Source organism: Somniosus microcephalus, chromosome 3 (genome assembly GCF_052327205.1).
Source record: "Somniosus microcephalus isolate GS21.2 chromosome 3, FLI_Smic_1.0, whole genome shotgun sequence".
Lineage (NCBI taxonomy): Eukaryota > Metazoa > Chordata > Chondrichthyes > Squaliformes > Somniosidae > Somniosus > Somniosus microcephalus.
In genome coordinates this window covers 793,847-815,084 of record NC_140989.1, presented here as the reverse complement: position 1 = coordinate 815,084, position 21,238 = coordinate 793,847, and the positions used below count along the sequence as shown (strand labels likewise).

At 46.2% G+C, this 21,238-nt stretch overlaps 1 protein-coding gene across 1 annotated transcript in view; it reads left to right on the top strand.

The window, feature by feature from the left end:
* Nucleotides 1-13,740, top strand: part of LOC147120779 (uncharacterized) — a 108,264-nt gene extending 94,524 nt beyond the window's left edge. Inside the window, exons 5-10 of the mRNA XM_085978526.1 lie at nucleotides 5,080-5,214; nucleotides 6,801-6,874; nucleotides 8,225-8,266; nucleotides 9,545-9,587; nucleotides 10,332-10,377; nucleotides 13,370-13,740. Coding sequence (XP_085834652.1) covers nucleotides 5,080-5,214; nucleotides 6,801-6,874; nucleotides 8,225-8,266; nucleotides 9,545-9,587; nucleotides 10,332-10,357 — 320 coding nt within the window. The 3' untranslated portion in view covers nucleotides 10,358-10,377; nucleotides 13,370-13,740. The remainder of the gene's footprint in view (nucleotides 1-5,079; nucleotides 5,215-6,800; nucleotides 6,875-8,224; nucleotides 8,267-9,544; nucleotides 9,588-10,331; nucleotides 10,378-13,369) is intronic.
* Nucleotides 13,741-21,238: the final 7,498 nt, after the last annotated feature.

Genomic DNA, 21,238 nt, shown 5'->3' with positions numbered 1-21,238 from the left:
CTGAAAAAACTGGGGGGAAACAGCCCCTTTTAGACTCAACAAAATGAAGTGGGGAACGGGGCAGAGAGAAGAGCTGAACGACAACAGGCGTCACAAAGAGGCAGCTGATTGGTTCAGTGACCCGCCAGCAGGTTTATAATAAATAAAAAGAGAAAATGCTGGAAATATTCAGCAGGTCAGGCAGAATCTGTGGAGAGAGAAACAGGGTTAATGTTTCAGGTCGATGACCCTTCGTCAGAACTGGAAAAAGTTGGAGATGGAGCAGGTTTTTAAGCGAGTGGAGGGGCAGGGAGAGGGGGGAGGGGAGGAAAGAACAAAAGGGAAGGTCTGTGATAGGCTGGAAGGCAGGAGAGATTCAGAGACAAAAGGGCTGCTGGTGCGAGGCAAAAGGAGATGGTAATGGGACACGTTCAGAAACAATAGACGACTGTAGATGAAGTGTGAATGGCGATGGCAGAATGATCGAGCGCCGCCATGTGAGAGAGAAAAAAATGGGAAAAAAGATGGGGCAGAGGTTATGGTTTGAAATTTTTGATCTCAGTGTTGAGTCCAGAAGGCTGTAAAGTGCCTAATCGAAAGATGAGGTGCTGTTCCTCGAGATTACCTTGAGCTTCATTGGAGCAGTGTAAGAGGCTGAGGACAGAGAGGTCAGAGTGGGAGTGGAGCTGAGAATTAAACTGACAAGCGACCGGAAGCTCGGGGTGTTCCGCAAAGCAGTCACCCAATCTGCGTTTGGTCTCCCCAATGTAGAGGAGACCGCATCGTGAGCAGCGAATACAGTATACTAAATTGCAAGAAGTACAAGTAAATCACTGTTTCACCTGGAAGGAGTGTTTGGGGCCCTGGACAGTGGGAAGGATGGAGGTATAAGGGCAGGTGTTGCATCTCCTGCGCTTGCACGGGAAGGTACCGGGCGAAGGGGAAGGGGTGCTGGGGGCGATAGAGGAGTGGACCAGGGTGTCGCGGAGGAAGTGGTCCCTTCGGAATGCTGAAAGGGGAGGTGAGGGGAAGATGCATTTGGTGGTGGGATCAGAAGGTGGCGGAAATGGCGGAGGATGATCCGTTGAATGTGAAGGCTGGTGGGGTGAAAGGTGAGGACAAGGGGAACCCTATCGTGTTTCCGGGATGGAGGGGAAGGGGTGAGAGCAGAAGCGCGGAAAATAAAACGGACACCTTCAAGGGCTGTATCAACAACAGTAGAGGGGAATCCTCGGTTGAGGAAAAAGGAAGACATGTCAGAAGCACTAGTATGGAAGGTGGCATCGTCAGAGCAGATGCAGAGGAGATGGAGAAACTGGGAGAATGGAATAGAGTCCTTACAGAAAGCGGGGTGGGAGGAAGTGTAGTCCAGGTAGCTGTGGGAGTCAGTGGGCTTGTAGTGAATGTTTGTCAATAGCCTATCCTCAGAGATGGAGACAGAGAAGTCGAGGAAGGGAAGGGAAGAGTCGGAGATGAACCATGTGAAGGTGAGGGAAGTGTGGAAATTGGAAGCAAAGTGAATGAAATTTTCTAGTTCAGGGCGAGAGCAGGCAACAGCACCAGTACAGTCATCCATGTACTGGAAAAAGAGGTGAGGGAGGGGACCTGAGTCGGACTGGAACAAAGAATGCTCCACATATCCCACGAAAAGGCAGGCATAGCTAGGACCCATGCGGGTTCCCATAGCAACATCTTTAAATAGGAGGAAGTGAGTGGAGTCAAAGGAGAAGTTGTTCAATGTGAGAACAAGTTCAGCCAGGCGGAGGAGGGTGGTGGTAGATGGGGTCTGGTTGGGCCTCTGTTCAAGGAAGAAGCGGAGCGCCTTCAGGCCATCCTGGTGGGGGATGGAGGTGCAGAGGGATTGTACGTCCATAGTGAAAAGGAGGCGGTTGGGACTAGGAAACTGGAAACTGTTAAAGTGGCGGAGGGCGTCGGAAGAGTCACAGATGTAGGTGGGAACAGACTGGACAAAGGGAGAAAAAATAGAGTTGAGTTAGGAAGAGATAAGTTCCATGGGGCAAGAACAGGCTGAAACGATGGGTCTACCAGGGCAGTCCTGTTTGTGGATCTTGGGAAGGAGTTAGAAGCGGGCTGTGCGGGGTTGGGGAACTATGAGGTTGGCGGCCGTGGGGGGAAGATCTCCAGAAGAGATGAGGTCAGTGACAGCCTTGGAAATGGTGGCGTGATGTTCGGTAGTGGGGTCATGGTCCAGGCGGAGGTAGGAGGAGGTGTCGGAGAGTTGGTGTTCAGCCTCCACTAGGTAGAGGTCGGTTCGCCAAACAGCAACAGCATCACCCTTGTCAGCAGGTTTAATGACAATGTCAGGGTTGGATCTGAGAGAATGGAGTGCTGCAAGTTCAGAGGGAGGTAGGTTGGAGTGAGTGAGGGGAGCAGAGAAATGGAGACGGTCGATGTCACGCCAGCAGTTTGCAATGAAAAGATCTAGAGAGCGTAAGAGGCCAGAGGGAGGGGTCCAGGTAGAACGAGAATTCTGAAAGCGGGAGAAAAGGTCAGCTGTGCGAGGGGAAGACCCCTGGCCAAAGAAGTGGGCACGGGGACGAAGGCGGCGGAAAAAGAGCTCAGCATCGTGCCGAGCTCGAAATTCATTGAGATGGGGGCGTAAGGGGATGAAGCTCAGGGCTTTGCTGAGGACTGATCGTTCGGGGTCAGAAAGGGGAAGGTCAGAGGGGATAGTGAAAATGCGGCAGGGGGTGAGATTGGGAGAAGGGATGGGGTCAGAGGAAAGTGAAGGGGAAGAAGGTTCCGGAGGGGTGTTGGTGTTCAAGAGTTGTTGAAGCTTGCGATCCTTGACACCTGAAAGGAAGAAAAAAAGTTTTTTGTTGAATCGCTGGGTGAGGCGAAGGTTGAAATGGAACTGCGGACCAGGACAGCTTTGAGATAGAGTGCGTCAGTGTTGCTGAAGAGAGAGGCCGAGAGGTTTATAATAAAGCTGGAAAGAGGTGTAAACAGGGAGATGATAGACGGAGATCACCTGCAGGAGGCAACAACGAGGGATTAAGACAGTAAAAAGATGTGAAAATAGCTGCATGTGAAAAGGTACAGGGAATATACACAGCAAATAAACTCCAGAATCAAGTGGACAGAGATGGAAAACATGGAAAGTGAAATGGGAGATTAAAAAGAAAAAAACTGTAAATGCTGGAAATCAAATATAAATGCCTAAAATATTGGAAACATCCAACACGCCCATCAGCACCCAAAGAGAGAAGACATGTCAACACCGTGATTGCTGACCTTCGACCCCCGACCCCACCCCAACAGCCCTGTTGTTGTCGTCCAGCACCCACAGAGGAGGGGAGATATCTAATGGCTGAAGCTGACAAAGTCAATCCCCCTGAAATTCTGAAAGTTCGGCCACCTAACCATTGATTAATGAAGTAAAACAGAATCAGGCTTGCTGAGAAGATACTTTCACACTTACCACCTCAGATGGAAGAAAAGAATCAGCTGGTCGCAAATCTGCCAATTGCCCACCAACTTGGCCACCTCCAAACCCCACTGCAACTGATCAGCCCATGGAGCGAGAACTCCAAGCTGAACAGAGGCATGGTGTGAAACCGTGAAGACCAATACTTCTGACCCAGTGAGGGCTGACACTGAAAGCTTCACACAGTAGCATGTAGGGGGAGTTGGTGATGCATCGTTTTGGGAGAGGTGTCCAAACACTTGCTCAAAGAGTGGATTTTCAGGAGGGTCCTAAAGGAGGAGAGGGAGGTGGAGAGAAATCGAGGTTGAGGCAGGGAACTCGGGCGTGGGCCCTAGGCAACTGAAGGCGCGACTGCCAATGCTGGGATAAAGTGGGGGAACATACGAACGGGAGGAGGCCATTCAGCCCCTCGAGCTGTTCTCTCATTCTATTAGATCATGGCTGATCTGTACCTCAACTCCAGTTACTCGCCTTTGATCCATATCCCTTGTTACCCTTACCTAATAAAAATCTGTCAATCTGAGCCCCGAAAATATCAATAAACCCAGAATCCTCTGCCTTTTGGGGGAGAGGAGTTTCAGATTTCTACTATTCTCTCTGTGAAAAAGTGCTGCCTGGTTTCACTCCTGAATGACCCAGCCTTAGATTGTGTCCCCTTGTTCTGGACTTCCCCACCAGGTGAAATCATTTCTCTGTACCTACCTTTAAACACCTTGATTTGATCACCCCTCAATCTACTAAACTCAAGGCAATAAAAGGCAAGTTTATGAAACCTGTCATAGAGTTATACAGAACAGAAAGAGGCCCTTCGGCCCATCGTGTCCTCATAATTTAACCCTTTTATCCCCGGTATTACTCTGGTGAATCTGTACCTGGAGCCCCGCCAAGGCCAATCTATCCTTCCTGAGGTGCGCTGCCCAGAACTGAACGCAGTGTCCAGATGGGGTCTGAACAAGGCTCGGTGCAGCTGAAGCATCGCTGCCCCCCTTTGTATTGTAGCCATGTTGCGATAAAGGCCAACATTCCATCAGCCTTTCCACCTGTTCTCTAGTTTTTAGTGATATTTGTGCCTGGACACCCAAATCTCTTTACTCCTCCACAGTTCCTAGTTTCTCGCCATTATGAAAATGTTCCCATTTGTCTTCCTTGGATCCAGAGTGCATGGCCGCACAATTCCTCACGTTGAACCCCATTTGCCAGTTTTGCTCACTTATTTAGTCTGCCGATGTCCCTTTGTGTTCTGACGAAGGGTCATCGACCTGAAACGTTAACGCGGTTTCTCTCTCCACAGATGCTGCCTGACCTGCTGAGTATTTCCAGCATTCACTGTTTTTATTGCCCTTTCTAACTTGCTGCTCCCATCCACTTAACTTACCGTCCCTCCCAAACGCTCTATGTTCAAGCTAACAGTGGCCAGAATTTCCTTGGAACTGTATGGGTCTATACCGCACGTCTGGTGAAGTTACGGCGCCACAGCAAAGCAACTCCCGGCCATTATGCCTCCAAGTTTCCATCATGTTGGGTGCCCTGCTCAATCTGAATTCCACCCTGATTTGATTTTCCCGTTGGTACCATTTCACACTTCACTGTCTGAAGAGAATCTGATGCCTTTCCCTGGTCTTCTGCCTTAAACATGTCATTTCCTTTCCCAGTTCCTGAAACACAAATGGATCGAGTCGTGAGGACGACCCTTGTCTGGATCATTCTGGGTGCTGTGCTGGGAGTCGCTGTTGTTACTGGAGCCATTTTACTCATCAGATACACACTTTGTGGAAAAAAACAATCCCGTATGTGACGAAATAATTCAGTTTGACTTGATTGTTATGCAATTGTTTTGAATCATAGAATGATACAGCACAGAAGGAGGCCATTTGGCCCATCGTGCCGGCTCTTTAGTAGACCTATCCCATTAGTCCCACTCCCCCGCTCTTTCCCCATAGCCCTGGGAATTTTTCTGCTTCAAGTATTTATCCAATTCCCTTTTGAAAGTTATTATTGAATCTGCTTCCACCGCCCTTTCAGGCAGTGAAAATTTGTCTATTCTCGGAATGTGGGTGTCGCTGGCAAGGCCGGCATTTATTGCCCATCCTAATTAAGAAACTTAACTGGACCAGCCACATAAATACTGTGGCAACAAGAGCAGGTCAGAGGCTGGGTATTCTGCGGCGAGTGTCTCACCTCCTGACTCCCCAAAGCCTTTCCACCATCTACAAGGCACAAGTAAGGAGTGTGATGGAATACTCTCCACTTGCCTGGATGAGTGCAGCTCCAACAACACCCAAGAAGCTCAACACCATCCAGGACAAAGCAGCCCACTTGATTGGCACCCCAACCACCACCGTAAACATTCACTCCCTCCACCACCGGCGCACTGTGGCTGCAGTGTGTACCATCTACAAGATGCACTGCAGCAACTCGCCAAGGCTTCTTCAGCAGCACCTCCCAAACCCGCGACCTCTTCCACCTAGAAGGACAAGGGCAGCAGGCGCATGGGAACACCACCACCTCCAGGTTCCCCTCCAAGTCACACACCATCTGATTTGGAAGTATATCGCCGAGTCTTCATCGTCGCTGGGTCAAAATCCTGGAACTCCCTCCCTAACAGCACTGTGGGAGTACCTTCACCACACGGACTGCAGCGGTTCAAGAAGTCGGCTCACCACCACCTTCTTAAGGGCAATTAGGGATGGGCAATAAATGCTGGCCTTGCCAGTGATGCCCAGATCCCATAAACAAATAAAAAATTGCCCTTGTCAATGTGGTGGTGAGCCGCCTTTTTGAACCGTTGCAGTCCGTGTGGTGAAGGTACTCCCACAGTGCCGTTAGGGAGGGAGTTCCAGGATTTTGACCCAGCGACGATGAAGGATCAGCGATATACTTCTTAGTCAGGATGGTGTGTGACTTGGAGGGGAACTTGGTGGTGGTGGTGTGCCTGCTGCCCTTGTCCTTCTAGGTGGTAGAGGTCACGGGTTAGCGAGATGTTGTCAGAAAAGCTTTGGCAAGTTGCTGCAGTGCATCTTGTATAGAAATGAGTCCGGGAATAATTAAGGGACGTGTTTTGGTGATCTGCAGACTGCATTGCAAGTTAATATCAGCCCATCTACATTGTACCAGATATTGGGAGTGAAGTGGGACCACAGTCAGGCTCAAATTCACTTTTATATAACAATAAGAAAGCTGGCAAATATCCTTCATTATTTTTCTAACCTTTGCTTTCAGAATTGAATTAACATTCAGGGAAGTGTTCTCAATAGAAACATAGAAACATAGAAGATAGGAGCAGGAGTAGGCCATTCGGCCCCTCGAGCCTGCTCCGCCATTCAATAACGCATAACACTTGGCTGTTGGTGACATTTTATCCTTTATTTCACAGCCTCATCAGGGACAACTGGTGACCAGAGCCCACATGTAGATTACGGTAACCGTCCTGCTGCAGGACACAGGCGGGTGAGTTCCGCTGGTTCTTAACATACGTGATCCTGTAACAAGAAAAGGCCCAATGGTGCGGCTGGTGCGAATCTGAGTTTGTGATTTCAAATCAATTTCTTCTGCACAGCCCAACTTTTCAGCTTTTTTCTTTGAATATATCCCATGCTCAGAGATCATCAGTCCCTGGCATAGCGAGAGAGATCAGGAGCTCTGATCCCTGGTCTCTACAGACTCCTCTGACACTCACATTAGGTATTTGGGAACAGCTTGGCACGACCCATCCTCCAATGTGCTCTCCCAGTGGACGGTGCCTGACCTCTGCTTCTCTCACGGGGCTCTATCACGACCCGCACTGCATCCCCAGTCCGGGGAAGGCTTTCCCTCCCATTGAATCAAATAGAGAACTGGGCAGGACTGAAGGAAAAGTGGGATATTGGAAGAACCACAGCCCAGGCTACAGACCACGATGCTGAGCACTCAAACACCCCTTCCCTAGCTGGTCACCATCTCAGCAATCCACGTATTGCAACCAGCCCAAGCCTGGAGGGCAACCAGACAAGTTTCAGCTTGCAGCCAATGGTGCCAGTCTGAGCTTTCTCCGAGACCATTCCTGGACACAGATACATTTCTAAACAACCCAACAAACCTGTTGACAGAAGCCATTGCGCTCTTCACCCGGCTGATCACTCTCCCAAAGGTTATCACCACGGTTACACGGGGCAATCCTCCGGCAGGTTAAACCAGGTGCCCTCCTTTGTCAATGCTCTTACTGCCAGTGTTGTCACTGGACACATTTAGGAAGCTGTGAAATAGAACACTGCCAAAAAAGTAACATTGGATCTGTTGACTTTTTGTCCATAATATTTTGTTAAATACTTTTCAATGTTTTTGTTAATCTAACAATGGCTGGATTTGTCTAGTGAGTGAGATTAAATGTAGATAAACAGTTCAAATTACTTATAACTGACTGAGCAGTGATATTAGGTTACGTGTGGATTAATTGTCAAACTTCAGGAGTTCAGGAGTTTGTGTTCTTTCAATCACATCATTTAGCTTCAAAGCAGCACAGAGACCCGGTGATAAACTGGTGAAAGAGGCAGACTGAAGCTTGACCTTGCAACGTACGATCACAGTATGTTTGTACTGTTCTAACAAAGACATTTCTCTCATCTTCAACTATAGTGTTCATCTTCCGTTAACATACTGTGTCTACAGTCGAATTAAACTATATCAGAAATCAGGCACGTTCGTGGAAATATAAACGTTTCAAGACGGTAACTCCTGACTGTGTGTCGGCAGGATTTAGTAAATTCTCATTTTGACAATGGCTACCTGACCCAATCTTTATCTGTTTACACTTTGTTACAGAGTTTGAAACATTCTCCAGCAGATTCCAATCAAATATACATGGTAAGTCTCTTTGTACGATAAACAATGATGTGTCTGGTGCACAAAATTCACCAAATGCACAAAGTTTTACCTTTCTGGGATCTAATTGGTCCCATGTGTCTTATTGATAGACCTATCCACCAATCCCAAAGCCCTAACTAATGGGAATGGGCAAGGTGACTAGCAATCCAAATGTTCAGCCCTGCTGGATTGCCCACTGAATCACTGGGATCTTCCTGCTCAGTTCTCATGTTCCAGGCTCACTGTGCAGGGTCATTGCTGTCTCCACATTCAGGTCTCATTCCTTTCCAGTCCCACCCCCACAAGTTCATGCCTCATCTGCTCCCACCCAGCCACCACAGGCTTTCTGCTGCACTCACTCATTCCCAATCCCCTGGTCTCTGTAATGATCAAAAACATGTCATTCTATAGTGGACACTAGGTGGAGCCATAGAGCTGTGTAGAGCTGTATATAGCTGTATGTATTAAGACAACACTACCCAGCTGTATATATATTAAGACTACATTACCCATGAGGCTAGGCTACCCACAAGGCAGCAGTCAAGATGGAAGCCTCTACAAGATGCTGTACAAGTCCACATGTGCTCAATAAAAGTAACTAGCAAAAGCTAGCTGTGTTCATAATAAGAATGTCTAGTTATTAATGAACATAACAATCTCTTTGCTCACTCCTAACCTCAGGACTTGTGGCCACCCACTGCATTCCACAATTTCTCAGAAAGAAAGAAAACTTCCATTAATATCGCTACTTTCACGACCTCATTGTCCCACCTCACCTTACAGCCAATGAAATGCTTTTCAAGAGTAGTCACTGTTGTAATGTAGGAAACACAACAACCAATCTGAGCACAGTAATGACCCACAAACATAATTGACCAGGACACTGGGAGACCTCCACTGCTCTTTTTCAAAATAGTGCAGTGGGATCTTTTATATCCACCTGAGAGGGAAGATGGGGCCTCAGTTTAACGTCTCATCCAAAAGACTGCACCTCCAACCCTGCAGCACTCCCTCAGCACTGCACAGAAGTGTCAGTCTGGGTTATATGACCATGTCTCTAGAGTGGAGCTTGAGCCCACAATCTTCTGACTCAGAGGCAAGTGTACTACCCAGTGAGCCAACTCTTAGGAATTCAGGAGGACACTAGCAGAGACACAGGTACATCTTTTATTGCCCATAACAATAAGTATTATTAGAACATTGAAATATTCCAACTAACCCTTCATTGGGCACGTGCCACTAGATTGCTAATTCTATCATTGCTCTGTTCTCTGTTAGGCATTACAGCAACCAGATCAGTCCATATACACTGAGCTTAAAGGTATGTTTCTGTAACACTTGACAAGGGTGGAGGCGAAGCTTGTGATATCTGTCACTTTTTGTATAAATGGTGAACCTGTGGGAAAACATAAAATGGAATCCAAAAGTCTTCTATAGGCATATAAATAGTAAATGGGAAGTAAGATGAGGGGTGGGGCCGATTAGGGACCATAAAGGAGACCTATGCATGGAGGCAGAGGGCATGGCTGAGGTACTAAATGAGTACTTTGCATCTCTCTTCAAGGAAGAGGATGGTGCCACAGACATAGTGAAGGAGGAGGAGATAATGGATGGGATAAAAATTGATAAAGAGGAGGTACTAGAAAGGCTGGCTGTACTTAAAGTAGATAAGTCACCAGGACCAGATGGGATGTATCCTAGGATGCTGAGGGAAGTGAAGGAAGAAATCGCGGAGGTACTGGCCATAATCTTCCAATCCTCCTTAGATACGGGGGTGGTGCCAGAGGACTGGAGAATTGCAAATGTTACACAATTGTTCAAAAAAGGTTGTAAGGATAAACTCAGCAACTACAGGCCAGTCAGTTTAACCTCGGGAGTGGGGAAGCTTTTAGAAACAATAATCAGGGACAAAGTTAACAGTCACTCCAACTATCAGGGCACAAAGTTTAAAAATGAGGATACTTCCTGGGTAAACACATCAGAGGATCTGGAATTATCTTTTATTGTCACATTTGTTGCGAGATTAATTTTGGAAACTGCACTATTTTTTATTTTGTTTAAACAGGCAATAAACAAACTGCCGACATCTGAACTACAGAAGAAATCCTTCCGTAAGCTGTCATTCTGGGACCAGGAACATAACGACTATTAGGGACTTGCCCAAAAAGCCTGTTCCTTATTTCATAGATCAAACCTGTCCTCCCCATATCCCCACCTCCTCCCCATATCCCCACCTCCTCCCCATATCCCACCATATCGAGGCGTCTTTTCACCATATCCCAGCCCCACCTACCTACCTCATTATATTGCTCAATCCCTAATCTCTCCAGAAACACTCCTCTTCTATCTATTTATTCAACATAGAAACATAGAAGATAGGAGCAGGAGTAGGCCATTCGGCCCCTCGAGCCTGCTCCGCCATTCACTGAGATCATGGCTGATCACCCAAATTCAATACCCTGTTCCTGCCTTCTCTCCATATCCCTTGATCCCTTTAGCCTTAAGAAATATATCCAACTCCTTCTTGAATATATTTAATGAATTGGCCCCTACTGCCTTCTTTGGCAGAGAATTCCACAGGTTCACCACTCTCTGGGTGAAGTAATTCCTCCTCATCTCTGTCCTAAATGGCCTACCCCTTATCCTTAGACTGTGTCCCCTGGGCTCCCCGACCATCGGGAACATCCTTCCAGCGTCTAGTCCTGTTAGAATTTTATACGTTTTGATCAGATTCCCTCATTCTTCTAAACTCCAGTGAGTACAAGCAAAATCAACCCAATCTCTCCTCATACATTATTCCTGCCATCCCAGGTATCAGCCTGGTGAATCTTCGCTGCACTCCTTCCATGGCAAGAACATCCTTCCTCAGATAAGGCGACCAAAACTGCACACAATACTCAAGATGTGGTCTCACCAAGGCCCTGTACAACTGCAGCAAGACATCCTTGTTCCTGTACTCAAACCCTCTTGCTACGAAGGCCAACATACCATTTGTCTTCTTAACCGCCTGCTGCACCTGCATGCTTACTTTCAGCGACTGGTGCACAAGGATGCCCAGGTCTCGTTGCACTTCCCCTTCTCCCAATCTATTGCCATTCAGATAATAATCTGCCTTCCTGTTTTTGACACCAAAGTAGATAACCTCGCATTTATCCACGTTATATTGCATCTGCCATGCTTCTGCCCAATCACCCAACCTGTCCAAATCATACTGGAGTTTCGCGGCATCCTCCTCACAGCACACACACCCACCCAGCTTTGTGTCGTTTGCAAACTTGGAGATATTACATCTACTTCCCTCGCCCAGATCATTAATATATATTGTGAATAGCTGGGGTCCAAGGACCGATCCCTGCGGTACCCCACTAGTCACTGCCTTCCACTCGGAAAAAGAGCCATTTATTCCAACTCTTTGCTTTCTGTCTGCCAACCAGTTCTCTATCCAAGTCAATACCATGCTCCCAATCCCATGTGCCTTAATTTTATACGCTAATCTCTTATGCGGGACCTTATCGAAAGCCTTTTGAAAATCCAAATACACCACATCCACTGGTTCTCCCTTATCTATTTTACCAGTTACATCCTCAAAAAATTCCAGTAGATTACTCAAGCACGATTGAACTTTTGTAAAGCCATGTTGACATTGTCCGATCCGGTCACTTTTTTCCAAGTGCTCTGCTATTACATCCTTTATAATGGACTCTAGCATTTTCCCCACTACCGATGTCAGGCTTACCAGTCTGTAATTCCCCGTTTTTTCTCTACCACCCTTTTTGAATAGTGGGGTAACATTAGCTACCCTCCAATCCATGGGTACTGTTCCAGAGTCTATTGAATTTTGGAAGATGATCAGCAATGCATCTACTTTTTCTAGGGCCACTTCCTTAAGTACCCTAGGATGTAGATTATCAGGCCCTGGGGACTTATCGGCCCTCAATCCTGTCAATTTTCCTAACACCATTTCCCTACAAATACTGATTTCTTTCAGTTCCTCCCTTTCATCAGACCCTATGTTCCCCGACATCTTTGGGAGGTTATTTGTGTCCTCCTTTTTGAAGACAGAACCAAAGTATGTATTTAATTGGTTTGCCATTTCTTTGTTCCCCATTATAAATTCCCCTGATTCGGACTTCAAGGGACCTACGCTTGACTTCACCAATCTTTTTCTCTTCACATATCTATAAAAGCTTTTACAGTCAGTTTTTATGTTCCCTACAAGCTTACTCTTAAACTCTATTTTCCCCCTCTTAATTAATCCCTTTGTCCTCCTTTGTTGAATCCTAAACTGCTCCCAATCCTCAGGTTTACTGCTTTTTCTGGCCAATTTATATGTCCTCTCCTTGGATCTTATGCTGTCCCTAATTTCCCTTGTTAGCCATGGTTGAGTCACCTTTTTTGTTTTATTTTTATGCCAAACTGGGATGAACAAATGCTGTAGTTCATCCAAGCGATCTTTGAATGTTTGCCATTGCCCATCCACCGTCAACACTTTGAGTGACATTCCCCAATGAATCCTACCCAACTCGCACCTCATACCATCGTAGTCTCCTTTATCTAAATTCAGGACCCTAGCCTCTGAGTCAACTATTTCACTCTCCATCTTAATGAAGAATTCTATCATATTATGATCGCTCTGACCCAAGGGGCCTCGCACAACAAGATTGCTAATTAATCCATTCTCATTACATAATACCCAGTCTAAGATGGCCTGATCTCTAGTTGGTTCCTCGACATATTGGTCCAGGAAACCATCCTGTATACACTCCAGGAATTCCTCCTCCACAGTATTGTTACTAATTTGGTTAGCCCAATCTATATGTAGATTAAAGTCACCCATGATAACTGCTGTGCCCTTATTGCACCCATCTCTAATTTCCCTTTTAATGCCATCCCCAACCTCCGCATTACTGTTTGGAGGTCTATCCTAGCATTTATTCCACAACTCTATTATCCTTTGCTTCAAAAAATCTGTCAGACTTCCCTCTCTTGCTCCTAATTTTTAAATCCGTGCCCTGATAGTTGAGGCCTTTGCCACAATGAACAATCTGCCTGGATCAATTCTGTCAACATCAGAATTTTGAAAAGTTGCTCTCTTCTCCAAAGGAAAAGAACTGAAATTCAATACAGATGTCCAGAACCACCTTCAATGTTCACCTCTGCACCTTCTGAAGGGCCGTAGCAGCCTTTCTGGATTGAGTGACTAGACTGTGGAGGAGAAAATGCCCCAAGATTTGGTTTAAATGCGTCTTCAAAATGGAGTCAGTCATGAGACTGAATGTTGGGAAAGTAAAGGACGAATGCTAATTAAACATTGAAGGCTGAAACAAACAATATCATCCTTCCTGTTGTGTATTTTGAATGTGTATTAGAATTGTCCCACATGGGATACCGTGGTGGTGATTTGCAATGCACTATGGGAAATGTAGTGCATTGAGTGAAGAAGCACATTGTAAATAAAATGGCCGTTAACTAAACTCTCCACCTCGGAGTCCTTCTTAATTGTTATATAGGTAAGGGTATAAAACCCCTTGAGACACAACAAAACTGGCGACGAGGACGACGGACTTGCACATCACTTTGCACTGGAATCGGCGATGTTTAAAGTAAGAAGTTCCTGTCTTTTCTTAATGGCGCGCCCGCAGTTTAGTGCTGATGCAATCGCCTCGTAAAGGTGGCGGTTCGTGTGTTACACAAATAAGAAGGGGGAGAGTAACGATACAGTGAAACGAAGTGGAGGAAAAGGAGTGTAAAAAAAAAAGAAAACAAAATGGCTATGCTAACCGGAGCGTTTGGACCATTTGATGAAACGGCGGAGCAATGGAGTGCTTATACAGAGCGTTTCGGATTTTTCGTGACTGCAAATGGCATTAAAGATGATGTCATAGTGGCGACTTTCCTCAGTGTGATCAGAGCAAAAACATTTGGCTTGTTACGGAGTTTGATGCACCCGGATAAGCCTGGCGCTAAGACATATGATCAGATTGTGAAAGTTTTGGAAACACATTTCGCACCCAAGCCGCTGCTGATTGCCGAGAGGTTCAGGTTTCACAAACGAAACCAAGGGGAGGGTGAGTCCATAGCCGAATATGTTGCAGTGCTAAAGAAGCTAACTGAGCATTGCGAGTTTGGTGAAACTCTAAATGACACTGTCCGTGATAGGTTTGTGTGTGGATTAAGATTTGAAGCAACACAGAAGCGCTTGCTCACGACTGACAAACTGACGCTTAAATCAGCAGTGGAGCTTGCTGTGTCTATGGAGTTAGCAGCTAAAGATGCACAGCTGTTGGGGGCTGCAACAAGAGTGCACAGGGTAGCAGCTACACCGGATAAGCATGCAAGGGGTGCCAGAGAGTGTTACAGATGTGGAAGGTCAGGTCATCAGCCATCTGACTGCTGGTGTAAAGACCTGACCTGTCAGAAATGTGAAAAGAATGGACACATTGAACGTGTGTGTAAAGGGCAAAGCAAACAATCCTACACAGAGACACATAAAAACAAACAAGGAAACACATCCAACTGGTGTTCTAAAAAGAAAAACCTACACATGGTGAAACAAGAACAGGAAGACAGTGACACAGACTCTGATGGGGAGCTGAATCTCCATGTGTTAACGGTGAATGGAGGCTCATCAGGCTAAGGAGTCACTCCACTACTAGAGGGAATATTGGTCAAAATGGAGCTGGATACGGGGGCTGCTGTCTCCTTGATTCCAGAGAAGCTATTCAAAGAAAAACTGAACCACCTATCACTGACGCCAGCCAAGCTCATCTTAAAGACCTACACTGGGGAAACAGTCCCAATGCTGGGTAAGACGGAGGTCACTGAGATCATGGCTGATCACCCAAATTCAGTACCCTGTTCCAGCCTTCTCCCCATATCCCTTGATCCCTTTAGCCTTAAGAAATATATCCAACTCCTTCTTGAATATATTTAATGAATTGGCCTCTACTGCCTTTGGCAGAGAATTCCACAGGTTCACCACTCTCTGGGTGAAGTAATTCCTCCTCATCTCTGTCCTAAATGGCTTACCCCTTATCCTTAGACTGTGTCCCCTGGTTCTGGACTCCCCGACCATCGGGAACATCCTTCCAGCGTCTAGTCCTGTTAGAATTTTATAAGCTTTGATCGGATCCCCTCTCATTCTTCTAAACTCCAGTGAGTACAAGCACAATCAACCCAATCTCTCCTCATACATCATTCCTGCCAACCCAGGTATCAGCCTGGTGAATCTTCGCTGCACTCCTTCCATGGCAAGAACATCCTTCCTCAGATAAGGCGACCAAAACTGCACACAATACTCAAGATGTGGTCTCACCAAGGCCCTGTACAACTGCAGCGAGACATCCTTGTTCCTGTACTCAAACCCTCTCGCTACGAAGGCCAACATACCATTTGCCTTCTTAACCACCTACTGCACCTGCATGCTTACTTTCAGCGACTGGTGCACAAGGACGCCCAGGTCTCGTTGCACTTCCCCTTCTCCCAATCTATTGCCATTCAGATAATAATCTGCCTTCCTGTTTTTGACACCAAAGTAGATAACCTCGCATTTATCCACGTTATATTGCATCTGCCATGCTTCTGCCCAATCACACAACCTGTCCAAATCATACTGGAGTCTCTCGGCATCCTCCTCACAGCACACACACCCACCCAGCTTTGTGTCGTCTGCAAACTTGGAGATATTACATCTAGTTCCCTCGTCCAGATCATTAATATATATTGTGAATAGCTGGGGTCCAAGGACGGAACCCTGCGGTACCCCACTAGTCACTGCCTGCCACTTGGAAAAAGAGCCGTTTATTCCAACTCTTTGCTTTCTGTCTGCCAACCAGTTCTCTATCCAAGTCAATACCATGCTCCCAATCCCATGTGCCTTAATTTTACACGCTAATCTCTTATGCGGGACCTTATCGAAAGCCTTTTGAAAATCCAAATACACCACATCCACTGGTTCTCCCTTATCTATTTTACCAGTTACATCCTCAAAAAATTCCAGTAGATTAGTTAAGCACGATTTAACTTTTGTAAAGCCATATTGACATTGTCCGATCCGGTCACTTTTTTCCAAGTGCTCTGCTATTACATCCTTTATAATGGACTCTAGCATTTTCCCCACTACCGATGTCAGGCTTACCGGTCTGTAATTCCCTGTTTTTTCTCTACCACCCTTTTTGAATAGTGGGGTAACATTAGCTACCCTCCAATCCATGGATACTGTTCCAGAGTCTATCGAATTTTGGAAGATGATCAGCAATGCATCTACTTTTTCTAGGGCCACTTCCTTAAGTACCCTAGGATGTAGATTATCAGGCCCTGGGGACTTATCGGCCCTCAATCCTGTCAATTTTCCTAACACCATTTCCCTACAAATACTGATTTCTTTCAGTTCCTCTCTTTCATCAGACCCTATGTTCCCCGACATCTTTGGGAGGTTATTTATGTCCTCCTTTTTGAAGACAGAACCAAAGTATGTATTTAATTGGTCTGCCATTTCTTTGTTCCCCATTATAAATTCCCCTGATTCTGGCTTCAAGGAACCTACGCTTGACTTCACCAATCTTTTTCTCTTCACATATCTATAAAAGCTTTTACAGTCAGTTTTTATGTTCCCTGCAAGCTTACTCTTATACTGTATTTCCCCCCTCTTAATTAATCCCTTTGTCCTCCTTTGTTGAATCCTAAACTGCTCCCAATCCTCAGGTTTACTGCTTTTTCTGGCCAATTTATATGTCCTCTCCTTGGATCTTATGCTGTCCCTAATTTCCCTTGTTATCCACGGTTGAGTCACCTTTTTTGTTTTATTTTTATGCCAAACTGGGATGAACAAATTCTGTAGTTCATCCAAGCGATCTTTGAATGTTTGCCATTGCCCATCCACCGTCAACCCTTTGAGTGACATTCCCCAATCAATCCTACCCAACTCGCACCTCATACCATCGTAGTCTCCTTTATCTAAATTCAGGACCCTAGTCTCTGAGTCAACTGTTTCACTCTCCATCTTAATGAAGAATTCTATCATATTATGATCGCTCCGACCCAAGGGGCCTCGCACAACAAGATTGCTAATTAATCCTTTCTCATTACATAATACCCAGTCTAAGATGGCCTGATCTCTAGTTGGTTCCTCAACATATTGGTCCAGGAAACCATCCCATATACATTCCAGGAATTCCTCCTCCACAGTATTGTTACTAATTTGGTTAGCCCAATCTATATGTAGATTAAAGTCACCCATGATAACTGCTGTGCCCTTATTGCACCCATCTCTAATTTCCCTTTTAATGCCATCCCCGACCTCCGCATTACTGTTTGGAGGTCTATCCTAGAATTTATTCCACAACTCTATTATCCTTTGCTTCAAAAAGAATCTGTCAGACTTCCCTCTCTTGCTCCTAATTTTTAAATCCGTGCCCTGATAGTTGAGGCCTTTGCCACAATGAACAATCTGCCTGGATCAATTCTGTCAATGTCAGAATTTTGAAAAGTTGCTCTCTTCTCCAAAGGAAAAGAACTGAAATTCAATACAGATGTCCAGAACCACCTTCAATGTTCACCTCTGAACCTTCTGAAGGGCCGTAGCAGCCTTTCTGGATTGAGTGACTAGACTGTGGAGGAGAAAATGCCCCAAGATTTGGTTTAAATGCGTCTTCAAAATGGAGTCAGTCATGAGACTGAATGCTGGGAAAGTAAAGGACGAATGCTAATTAAACAATGAAGGCTGAAACAAACAATATCATCCTTCCTGTTGTGTATTTTGAATGTGTATTAGAATTGTCCCACATGGTATACTGTAGTGGTGATTTACAATGCACTATGGGAAATGTAGTGTATTGAGTGAAGAAGCACATCTATATATATAAAGGAGTCGATCTGTCTGTCTGTCCTTCTGTCCTTGGGTGTGCGTCTGTCCGGCTATGCGCTCGAAAGTTATAGAGCGTACCTACGCGCGCGTTACCTCCGAAGAAAGCTTACGCTTCCGGGACGGTCGTAAGCATATTTACTTTTCAGTCGGACCAAAATTGTTCGCGCCTTATGCAAAAAACCTTCAAAATTAAACTCATTATCTGCTACTTAGCATTGATTGACTGACGTCAAGGTTCGACCAATCCTGTGCCGTCATGATTGACCAATCCTACAGTACGGTCCCCTGATGGTTGGCCAATCGGTGTGTGTGTGTGTGGGCAGGACTAATCGTTTTCATCTCGGGGATCTGGCAGCCATTGTTTCACTGCCATTACTTCAGCTTCCAGCTCAAACTACTTTGATCATCCAGCTTTGAAACAGTTAGTATCTCTTTTAAAAATAACATAAAATTTACCAAAAACGTTTTATAAGTACTTTCACTTTCATCTTTCAAGGTATTAAAAGGTAGAAATGTTGCCCGGCAGCAGATTCACACAGGGAGAGAGAGACAGGGCCTGAAAGCCCTTTGATCATCCAGCTTTGAAAAAGTTAGTTTCTCTTTTAAAAATAACATAAGATTTACCAAAAACCTTTTATAAGTACTTTCACTTTCATCTTTCAAGGTATTAAAAGGTAGAAATGTTGCCCGGCAGCAGATTCACAAAGGGACACAGACAGGGCCCAAAAGCCTGGGACTCGATTTAAAATGTTGCCCGGCAGCAGATTCACAGAGAGGCCCCAAAGCCTGGCACTCGATTTAAACCGCCCGGCCCAAAACAGCCCTGGCAAAGCTGGGCTCCCCCAGCTAGTATCTATATATATAGAGTTGATCTGTCTGTCCTTCTGTCTGTCCTTCTGTCTGTCTGTCCTCAGGTGTGCGTCTGTCCGGCTATGCGCTCGAAAGTTACAGAGCGTACCTACGCGTGCGTTACTTCAAAAGAAAGCTTACCATTCCAAATCGGTCGTAAGCATATTTACGTTTCGGCCGGACGAAAATTGCGCCCACGGTATCCAAAAAACCTTCAACATTCCGCTCATTATCCACTCATTACCATAGAGTGACATTGAGGTCGACCAATCGTACGGTCGACCAACCCGATGGTCGACCTATCAATGCGTGGTGGGGGCGGGTTCGTCGCATGTGCAGCCGGGCCCTCCTAGAGTCGAGTGACAGGACGATTGACCAATCCTATGCTTCGGTGACATGACGATCGACCAATCAGTGCGTGTGTGGGCGGGCCTTATCGTTCTGAACTGAGGTGAGTGGCCGCCATCTTTATTCTCACCTTCTGTGTGTTTATTTGTTAGGAGCGATTTTTTTTCTTTTTTTTAATGTGTAAAACGTAAAAACACAATGTCTAAAACGTTAAAACACAATGAAGATGGTGTCCCATCTTCTTAACAGCCGTTTAAAAAAAATAACTTTTGGTGTTTTCAGCAAGAATGCGTGTTCCTTCTCTGTGGCAGCTTTTTAAAAACATTAAAAAACTTTCAAGATGGCCTCCCATCTTCTTAACATCCATTTATAAAAAAAAATTTAAAAAAAAATTCTGTTGGTTTCACAGACTACGCGTTCCTTCTCCGTGGCAGCTTTAAAAAAAAAAATTTCTGTTGGTTTCACAGACTGCGCGTTCTTTCTCCATGGCAGCTTTTTAAAAACATTAAAAAACTTTCAAGATGGCCTCCCATCTTCTTAACACCCATTTTTGAAAAAAAATATTTTTTGCTCTTTCGCTGACCCCCCCAAAACACTCCTCCCCTCCTTCCACTCTCCCTCCTCCTCCTCCCCCTTTCTCACTCTCTCCCCCCCTTCTCACTCTCTCCCCCCTTCTCTCTCTCTCTCTCTCTCCTCCCTCACCCCCCCTCTCCCTCGCCCCCCCATGCCTCCCTTCTCCCTCGCCCCCCTCTCTCCTTCACCCCCTCTCTCCCTCGCCCCCCCTCTCTCCCTCGCCCCCCCTCTCCCTCGCCCCCCCTCTCCCTCACCCCCCTCTCCCTCACCCCCCCTCTCCCTCGACCCCCCTCTCTCCCTCGCTCCCCCCTCTCTCCCTCGCTCTCTTCCCCCCTCTCTCCCTCGCTCTCTTCCCCCCTCTCCCTTGCTCTCTTCCCCCCCACAGTCGCTCACTCTCTTCCCCCCCACAGTCGCTCGCTCTCTTCCCCCCCCCACAGTCGCTCGCTCTCTTTCCCCCCCCCACAGTCGCTCGCTCTCTTTCCCCCCCCAGTCGTTCTCCCTCTCTCTTCCAACAACATGTCCTCGAAAAAGCCTCGGCACCGCCGGGCACTCCAGCTAGTATATATATATATATAAACGAGTCGATCTGTCTGTCTGTCTGTCCTCGGGTGTGCGTCTGTCCGGCTATGCGCTCGAAAGTTATAGAGCGTACCTACGCGCGCATTACCTCCGAAGAAAGCTTACGCTTCCGGGACAGTCGTAAGCATATTTACTTTTCGGTCGGACCAAAATTGTTCGCGCCTTATGCAAAAAACCTTCAAAATTAAACTCATTATCTGCTACTTAGCATTGATTGACTGACGTCAAGGTTCGACCAATCCTGTGCCGTCACGATTGACCAATCCTACAGTAGGGTCCCCTGATGGTTGGCCAATCGGTGTGTGTGTGGGCGGGACTAATTGTTTTAATCTCAGCGATGTGGCAGACATTGTTTCACTGCCATTACTTCAGCTTCCAGCTCAAACTATTCTCCTTATCCAGCTTTGAAAAAGTTAGTATCTCTTTTAAAAATAACATAACATTTACCAAAAACGTTTTATAAGTACTTTCACTTTCATCTTTGAAGGTATTAAAAGGTAGAAATGTTGCCCGGCAGCAGATTCACAAAGGGACAGAGAGACAGGGCCCAAAAGCCTGGGACTCGATTTAAATGTTGCCCGGCACCAGATTCACAGAGGGACACAGAGAGGCCCCAAAGCCTGGGACTCGATTTAAACCGCCCAGCCCAAAACAGCCCTGGCAAAGCCGGGCTCCCCCCAGCTAATTGTAAATAAAATGGCCATTAACTAAACTCCCCACCCCGGAGTCCTTCTTAATTGTTATACAGGTAAGGGTAT